The sequence below is a fragment of the Balaenoptera borealis genome (genome assembly GCF_965194805.1).
Source record: "Balaenoptera borealis genome assembly, chromosome: 16".
NCBI lineage: Eukaryota > Metazoa > Chordata > Mammalia > Artiodactyla > Balaenopteridae > Balaenoptera > Balaenoptera borealis.
In genome coordinates this window covers 85395174-85404405 of record NC_138872.1, presented here as the reverse complement: position 1 = coordinate 85404405, position 9232 = coordinate 85395174, and the positions used below count along the sequence as shown (strand labels likewise).

Sequence of the window (9232 nt, the reverse complement as noted above, 5' to 3'; positions counted from 1 at the left end):
GACAAATACACGGAGTCATATAATCACCACCACAATCATCACCTCCCACCCGGGATTCCCACGTGTCATTTTGTAGGTGGCCTCTCCCCAGACCTCCAGCCCCTGGAATCACTCATCTGTTTCTGTCTCTATAGTTTTGCTTTTTCAAGAGTGTCCTACAAATGAAAGCATACAGGATGCACTTGGGGTCCTCCGTGTTGTTCTACGTACGCGTCCTTCGCTCCTTTTTAGTGCAGCATGATATTCCGTCGTACGGTTGTGCCTAAGTTTGTTTTCCACTCCCCAGGTGAGGTGCATTTGGATTGTCGGGTTGTCGAGTTTGGGGTCTTTAGGAAAAAAGCCACTACAGATAATCATGTACAAGTTTTTGTGTCCACACAAGTTTTCATTTCACTTGGATAAATAGCTAGTGATGGGATTGCAGGTCATTCGGTAAGGTAGTTGAACTGTATAAGAAACTGCCAGACTTTTCCAAAGTGGCAGTACCGTCTTGAATTCTGCGAGCCATGTGGGAGAACTCCAGACCTTCTCATCATTTTTAACAGATATCCCAGCGTGGTTTTTAACCTGCTCCCTAACAATGAATGATGTTGAGCATTTTTTCCTGGGCTTGTTTTTCACGCCTATATCTTTAGTGAAGGATCTGTTCATGTGTTTTTATTTTTTTTAAGACTTTATTTTAATTATCTTTTTTTTTTTTTTTGGCTGTGTTGGGTCTTTGTTGCTGCACATGGGCTTTCTCTAGTTGCGGCTCTAGGCGCGCAGGTTTCAGTAGTTGTGGCTCGAGGGCTCTAGAGCGCAGGCTCAGTAGTTGTGGCGCACAGGTTTAGTTGCTCCGCGGCATGTGGGATCTTCCTGCACCAGGGCTTGAACCCGTGTCCCCTGCATTGGCAGGCGGATTCCTAACCACTGTGCCACCAGGGAAGTCCCACGTGTGTTTGTTTTTAATGGATTGTTTCTCCAGATATTTCATGGCCTCTTTTTAACATGGCCTTCATCGTCACCCCCCAATACAGTGTGTTTTTCTTGTAAACGGTTTAGTGTCTTGTAGTTAATTCTGTTCCTTTTTGTTACTGTGACCAGCTCCAGAGGCTTCCATCAGGGTAAGAGCCTGGGTGTCGTGGGCTCCCAGCAGTTGACTGGGTTCTCCCTCGCAAATTTTTTCTTTTTCCTTTTTTTTTTTTAAATAAATTTATTTTTATTTATTTATTTTTGGCTGCACTGGGTCTTTGTTGCTGTGTGCGGGCTTTCTCTAGTTGTGGCGAGCGGGGGTTGCTCAGCAGTTGTGGCGCAGGGGCCCAGCTGCTCCGCGGCATGTGGGATCCTCCCGGGCCAGGGCTCAAACCCGTGTCCCCCGCATTGGCAGGCGGATTCCCAACCACTGCGCCACCAGGGAAGTCCCTCTTTTTCCTTTTTTGAGCGAATGCATCGTGAAGCAGCTTAAGCAGGCCCTCTAGACCTGGAGAGAGTGTGAGAAGAATTCACTTTCTCCGATTCTGGTTCTATAATGGCTTTTTATTGCCCCTTTTCTGGCCCTCTCTGTTGAAGCTGTCAGTGTATCGAAGGCTTGCTGTTTAAGAGGAAAGGAATTGCAAGGTTCAGTGGGCGTCTAGGATTGCAGGGTCATCGTGAGTCAGCCCTGGGAGCTCCTGCCATTGTCACGTACAGGTTCTTGCTGGTCAGGAAAAGAACTGTCCAGGTCTGTCAGTCTGCACAGAAGTCTTCACATTTAATATCGTCAAGCCTGAGGGCTGTGGAAGCACATATATCCCTCTTGTTCTCAAACAGACCTGTCATTAACAAGAGAGAAGTCACACCAGATGAGCCAGAGGAAAGAACTTTGGAGGTTTTATGTAAATCTCTCTCTTTAAAGAAAAAATTGTGGTAAAAGACATGTAACACAAAATTTACGATCTTAACTACAGTTCGGTAGCGTCAAGTACATTCACATTGTTGTGCAGCCATCACCACCGTCATCTCCAAAGCTTTTTCATCTTGCAAAACGGAAGCCCTGTCCCCATTAAACACTCACTCCCCATTCATTCTCGTCCCTCTGGGAAGTAACCACCCTTCTACTTTTTGTCTCTATGAACTTGACTCCCCTAGGGACCCCACATAAGTGGAATCATACAGGATCTCTCTTTTTGTGACCAGTTGATTTCACTTAGCCCCATGTCTCCAGGGTTCATCCACGTAGCAGGTGTCAGAATTTCCTGTTTTTTGTTTTTGTTTTTTTTAAATTTTAAATTTATTTATTTTTATTTATTTATGGCTGTGTTGGGTCTTCGTTTCTGTGCGAGGGCTTTCTCTAGTTGTGGCAAGCGGGGGCCACTCTTCATTGCGGTGCGCGGGCCTCTCACTATCGCGGTCTCTCTTGTTGTGGAGCACAGGCTCCAGACGTGCAGGCTCAGTAATTGTGGCTCACAGGCTTAGTTGCCCCGCGGCATGTGGGATCCTCCCAGACCAGGGCTCGAACCCATGTCCCCTGCATTGGCAGGCAGACTCTCAACCACTGCGCCACCAGGGAAGCCCAATTTCCTTTGTTTTTAAGGCTGAATAATGTCTCATCGGACATGTCGGTGGGCCCTTGGCTTGTTTCCATCTTTTGGATATTGTGAATAACGCTGCTATGAATGTGAGTGTACAAATGTCATTTCAAGACCCTGCTTTCAGGACTTCTCTGGTGGCGCAGTGGTTAGAAATCACCCTGCCAGTGCGGGGGACACGGGTTCAAGCCCTGGTCTGGGAAGATCCCACATGCCGCGGAGCAACTAAGCCCATGCACCACAACTACTGAGCCTGCACTCTAGAGCCCGCGAGCCACAACTACTGAGCCCGCGTGCTGCAACTACTGAAGCCCGTGCGCCTAGAGCCCATGCTCCACAACAAGAGAAGCCACCGCAATGAGAAGCCCATGCATGGAAACGAAGAGTAGCCCCTGCTCGCTGCAAGTAGAGAAAGCCCTCGTGCAGCAATGAAAACCCAACGCAGCCAAAAATAAATAAACAAATTTATTTAAAAACAAATAAATGAGGACCCTGCTTTCAATTCTCGTGGGTATAGACCGAAAAGCGGAATTGCTGAATCAGATGTTCGTATGTTTTCCACCAAACTGCTTTCTAGAGGGGCTGCAGCGTTCTCCATTCCCGCCAGTAACGTGTCTGTAAACGTCTTTGTCTGAGATAAATATTGCTTGACTCCCTCAACTTCTCTCCATCTCCCTAATTCAGCCCCTGGCCTGGTCTACGAGTTTCCTAGCTGGCCTCCTATGGTCACGTAGACCCCTTTCGGATTCGGGCTCTGCCCAACAGCCAGTGATCCTAATTCCAATATGTGGGTCTGCATGTTGCCCTTCTGCTTACAGCCCCTCAGTGGTTCCCATTGCTTTGGGGATCAGACCCAAATTACATGACTGATGTTGTTCAGCTGACGTGGTCACTCTTCCACCTGTCAATCCTGGGAAGGCACCATGCTCCGTTCCTTAGCACATGCTGTTCCTTGGCTGGAATGCCATCCCCGGACTCCAACCCCCTCTCCTAATCATCCCTGGACTTCAGTTCAAGTGTCACTCCTTAGGGAAGAGATCCCTGACCCCGTTTTTATCTTCCTCCACCTTCAAGTAGGTTCTTTCGTTACAGCTTCTTGTAAAAATGTCTTACTTGCCCCCCCAAGGACTAATTCTGTTTGTACCTATATATTCAATCATGTGACAGTTGGGCTAATATCTGTTGCAGCCCCAGGCTGGACAGTGGGTACGCAGACAAGCTTCCCACCCTAGGGGGGGCCACAGTCCCTACACATGTCACTGGGCAACAATGCCTCACGGGACTTGAGACAGCTGTAATTTTGTATGTATTTATTAGGATGTTACTTGATTCCTGTCCGCATCTCCCAGTACACCGTAAGCTCTACCAGGGAGGGTCTGTTTTCTCCCGCTCAATAATTATTAAATGATGGCAGTGTGCAGACACTGCCACCTTTTTGTAGGGGGCCCTGGCTGAAGTAGGAATGCATGAAGCACTGCGGGATCTGAAGGATGCCGAAGGTGGCCAATTCCGCGTTTTCACAGAAGACCCCTCTGCAGGCGTCTGCCTTCCCCCATGAGACTGTAAGAGGTGTAAAGGGCCGGCGGCGACTGCACCGGGCCCTAGTATGGGTCCCAGGATACTTGTCTAGATACTTGAGTGAAATGTATGACTCCAAAAAGGAACACAGGGCATCAGGGAACGCAAGCATCTTTAGGCAAACTTCAGTTACAGCTCGAAACCCCTTAAATTTGGTGCTTAAGTATCGCACTTTAGGGTTGGCGGATGGAGCCACTAGGGCCCCGGAGACTGCTGACGTCAGTTGTCCCTTATCCAGTGAGTGACCCAGGATCAAAACTTTCCAGGGAGACTTTTCCGGGGGTTCCCCGCCCCAGTCCCGGGACAGAGGAAGGGACAGCCCACGGCCGGGGACGGTGGGCGAGGCGCTACCCGGGGGCCGGCGAGGCGGGCCGGGCGCGGACACCGTTCCCCACCCCGCCCCGCGCGCCCCCGCGAGCCCCGGCGGGCGGGGCGCGCGGACCGCAGGCTCCGCTCCGCCGCGATCCGGTCCGGGATCCCGCGCCCGCCGCGCCCCGCGGAGCCCCGCCCCCTTCGCCGCGCCGCCGCCGGAGGCCGCTTGGAGCTGTGCGAACATGGCCGAAGTCGGCGAGGACAGCGGGGCCCGCGCCCTGCTGGCGCTGCGCTCGGCGCCCTGCAGCCCCGTGCTGTGCGCCGCCGCCGCCGCCGCCTTCCCCACCGCCGCCGCCCCCGCGCCCGGGCCCGCCGCGCCGTCGCCGCCGCCGCCCGCCCAGCCCCCGCCCCCTCCGCCGCCGCCGCCGGGCTCGATCGCCGGGGGCGCGGGGGGCGCGGCGGGCGAGGCCCTGGTGGCCGCGGCGGCCGCCTCGGTGCGCCGGAGCCCCGGGCCCGCGCTGGCGCGCCTGGAGGGCCGCGAGTTCGAGTTTCTCATGCGGCAGCCCAGCGTCACCATCGGCCGCAACTCGTCGCAGGGCTCGGTGGACCTGAGCATGGGCCTGTCTAGCTTCATCTCGCGGCGCCACCTGCAGCTCAGCTTCCAGGAGCCGCACTTCTACCTGCGCTGCCTCGGCAAGAACGGCGTCTTCGTGGACGGGGCCTTCCAGCGTCGCGGCGCGCCCGCCCTGCAGCTGCCCAAACAGTGAGTGCCGCGGCCCCCGCCCGGCCCGGGCCCCGGGTCACCCCCGCCCCCGCCCCGACCCCCGCCGGGCCTGGGCCCGAGATCAACCCGACTCCCGGGGACGGCCCCGGGAGCCCCGAGGACCGGGCCCCGAGGGTCGCCCTTGCCCCTCCCCCCACCTGGGCTTGGGGTGGCCCCCATCCCCGCCCGGCCAGGTTACAGAGTCGCCTCCTGACCCCTGCCCGCCTTGGGCCAGGAGCCACCCCAATCCCCGCCCGGCCTGGGCCCCGAGGGTCGCCCTTGCCCCTCCCCGCAGCAGCAGGGCTTGGGGTGGCCCCCATGCCCGACGGACCTGGACATGGGTCACTCCTGCCCCCTGCCCCCGCCCGGCCTGGGCCCCGAGGGTCGCCCTTGCCCCTCCCCGAGCTGGACTCTAGGGTCGCCCTCCCCCCGCCACCCTGTTTGGACCCGGGTCGCCGCCAAACGCACTCCGGAGAAGGGTTGGCGTCAGGCGGTGTCGCTCCGGGAGGTGCGGGGTCCCCGGGGGCAACGCCAGTGCCCCCGGCGGGCCCGAGCCCCCGGCCATAGGGGCCAGCTGTGAACTTGGGCCGGGAGGGGACGGCCGGAGAGTGGGCTGGGGTCGAGACAGGAAGTGCCCTCTCCTCAGTGACCTGAGGACGCAGGTCAGGGGTCGCCAGCGCTGGGGGCGTTCACCGAACAGCTGGGGCTCCTGGGCAGGAGGGGAAGAGGCCGGGCGGGGAGGCAGGGCAAGGAGAGGGGGACCCGGCGCACTTGGGGACAGGCCGCGGATGCCCCACGGTGCTTTAGCAACATCCTCGTGTTCCCTGGCTCTTCCGGTTCCCGGGGCAGCTGCTCTGCCCCAGGAGATCCTTGCTTTCCGGAGATCTTTTGATCAGGAGAAAGCCTGTTTGGTTACTCATGAGGTCTTTAGGCACTTTCTTTTTCTGTGTAGTAGTTGCTTCTAGCTCCTCGGCAGTGTTTATATTTCTCCAGCGTGCTTGTGTTCCAGAGTTGTCTCTGACTAATTACTCTCGCTTTTATAAGCACCCTGGGTCCAGGGAGTTTTTGCCGGGGTGATTGCCTGTTTCTGTAACCATCTCCCCTTTCGAGAGCATTTGGCACGTTTGGTTGTAAGTATTGTACTGAAATCAACGATGACTCACTGGTGCTCGGGGCGTGAGGGGGGGCCGTATACAGACTTTGTTTTCCGATCGTGGAAGGTGTGTGTGTGTTGCTGTAAAGTCAGGACTTGGTGAATGACAGAGTTGTTTTATCCCATGGCTACTGTTACTCTGTTCTGCCTTTTCTGTGACCTACACACTCTCTCCATTTCTGGGCCCTTAAATGCATTCTGGGGCCAGTCCCTCACGGTGAGAAAGTGACAGGTAAACAGCGCCTTCCCCTCCCTGCCCGGTGGCTCTTAGAGGCCCGTTCTGCTCAGGCCTCTTTTTATAATTCAGGTTTTGTAAGGGCGTCCATCCAGCAACCTTGTTTTCAGAGTTCCCTGCGTAGCTGTTGAGTGGGTGCAGCCCCGAAGAGGCCCCAGCTTACCGAGTCTCGAATGCACTAGTCTTTTCTCTAACTCAAGGGTAGGACATTTCAGCCCGAGGAGTCCTCAGATCACGTGCGAGTACCGAGTCCGTTGTTTATGAAACGTGGGTGGTGTTCATGCTGCCTTCCTAGCCCATGTAGCCAGCAGCCCAGATTGTCCCCTGCCCTCTGGCTGGGGCTTTGCCCACGGTGCGCGTCTGGCTGGGTTCAAGTTCAGCGGTGCTCTGACCAGCAGCCGCGCAGGCGGTGATGGAGAATTTACAGGAACAGGACAGACGTGCTGGCAGAGAAACAGCACGTGGATGTCCGTGTCTGCCCTCCCGGCAGAGGGCAGTTTGCTTCTGAAACCAACCACGGGTCAAAGCCCGTGGACAAACACGTTAGCAGTCTGAGTGGTTTTATGTTCTTTTTGTTTGAGAAAACTTAACCTGTAGGTGGTAGCATCTGTAGGACAGGCTGTTGGAAGCTGCTTTTTAGAATTAGATCAGGGTGCTTTGGCCCACCACGTGGAGAGTAATCAAGAAATGCTAATGAATTTAGAGGAAGGAAGTTGGATGTGTACGTTCTTGTCACCTCAAAATGGGAAATTCAGTGCTGACTTTCAAAGAACGGCAGCAGTTATTGTCTGTTTCCTCTCAGGCGTTGGTGCACAGTTTTGCCAGGAGTGTTTGAAGTTGTGAATTTCTCCACCATAAATTCAGACTTCTTATCCGCGTTGGAATTTTGTTGTCTGCATTTTGTGGCTACAGCTGCCTGAGACTTGGAGCTCTTCCTTGTGTTGTGGCGTCTCACCCTTTCCTGCCCTGTGATGCCGCATCCCCCCCTCCAACGCCCCCAGGGCACAGCTCCCTGGGCCATCCCTCCCTTTCCAGCCCCCACTCAGGGAAGCACGAGGTAGAGAGGAGCCCCAGAGTCCACTGACACTTGTGACTACAAGTAAGTTTTTCCAAAACTAAAATGAAATAATATTGAAATTACTGGTAGAGAAAAAATTCCGCGTGACACAACTTAGAGCTGACCTTGATCCATGAGCATGGGTGCACGCTGAGGGAGGTGCAGCGGGTCCTGGTGTAGCCCCTCCTGTGCGATTCTCTGGCCCTCGTTCCCCAGGGCTGGGCTGGGCTGGGCACATTTTATCTTTAAGTGGAGACAGCACAGGAGCTGGCTGGCAGTAGGTGTGCACAGAGGAGTTAGGTTTGTTGAATGAAAAATCCATGAGTGAATATGCAGCTTCCCCGGGGGAGAAGCAGTGTCACCAACTTAGTGGGTTTCCGAGGTGGGCGGTCAGCAGGCCTTTCTGGGTCTGTGGGGGGGACATGGTTCGTGTGTGTGACTGTAGGTCTTGATACCAGCAGATTTGGAGTTTGAATTAGATGTAATCTGTGAACTACAGGAAAAAGGCCCATGCACAGCCTTGTACCTGCTCTTCCTTTCTTTCTTCCGACTTTCTTTCCTGATACTGTTATAAAATAAGCATGGACTATATGAATAATTACAGTAAAAACTAGACTTCTGTTTGTGGTGGTTTCTGTGAGTGGTAAGATGTATGGGATTCTTTTCTTCTTTTTACTTTTCTTTGTGTCCCAAATTTTCTGGGAAGAGCATGGCTCTTTTTTTTCTTTTCAACACTTCTTATTACAGAAAGTTTCAAGCATAAAAACAGAGGAGTGAGTTCCACGTGCCCATCACCCAGCCTCTACAGCTACCATGTTGTGGCCAAGCTTGTTTCATCTTCGTCCCCCCGCCCTCTCTCCCCGAACCCCAGGTATTTGGAAGAAAATCACAAATGTCCTATCACTCCATCTGTAAATATTTCAGTAAAAGGTAAAGATTCCCTTTTTAAAACCTAACCACAATGTCCTTATCACACCTAGAAAATTAATAACAATTTCTTACTATCATCAAACTTCCAATGAGTGTGGATTTCCCTTACCATCTCATGAATTTTTTTTTTTTCTTTTCTTGCAGTGTGTTTGTTTAATCAGGAACCAAATCAGGTCCAGACACTATGATTGGTTGGCGTATCTCTTACATCTCTTTCAATCTATAGGCTTCATCTCACTCTTTTTTTTTCTTTTCTCAATGAAGAAACAGGGTCATTTGTCCCGTACACTTTCCCACGGTCTCTTTTTAAAGATTGGATTCCCGTGGTGTCCATTTACTGCATCCTCTCCCCTGTCGTTCCTGTAAATTGGTTGTCGGACGTGGAGGTTTGATCAGACTCGGGTTCGATGTGTTTTGCTGGAACTGCCGCACAGGCAGTGGTGTGTCGGTCTGTCAGGAAGCAGGCCCGTCTGTTTGTCCCCGTGGCAGCTTCTGATGGGCACTGCCTGCGTCTGTAAATCTATTATCACCTGCGCTCTTGTCACTCATTTTGGCTGCCAGCACACGTACCTCACCATGCTGACGCATTCTGCCCCCTGAAAGACATGTTTTGAGCGGCAGACGTTACGGATCACGGCCTCCGCACGCGCACTGTGAT

The 9232-nt window shown here is 53.7% G+C and overlaps 1 protein-coding gene and 1 long non-coding RNA gene across 3 annotated transcripts in view; one reads left to right on the top strand and one right to left on the bottom strand.

Annotated features, from left to right (window-relative positions):
• Window positions 1–628: 628 nt before the first annotated feature.
• LOC309613903 lies at window positions 629–7490 on the bottom strand. The gene is made up of 2 exons (XR_014235936.1): window positions 5668–7490; window positions 629–1790 (listed from the first exon to the last, which is right to left on the bottom strand). It is a non-coding gene; the product is annotated as an uncharacterized lncRNA (long non-coding RNA).
• Window positions 4663–9232, top strand: part of FOXK1 (forkhead box K1) — a gene marked incomplete at its 5' end in the record, with an annotated part of 60344 nt that continues 55774 nt past the window's right edge. Inside the window, one exon of one of the 2 annotated variants that reach the window (XM_082361425.1) lies at window positions 4663–5199. In XM_082361425.1, the coding sequence (XP_082217551.1) occupies window positions 4679–5199 (521 nt within the window). The remainder of the gene's footprint in view (window positions 5200–9232) is intronic. The other variant, XM_082361424.1, reaches the window with a different exon arrangement.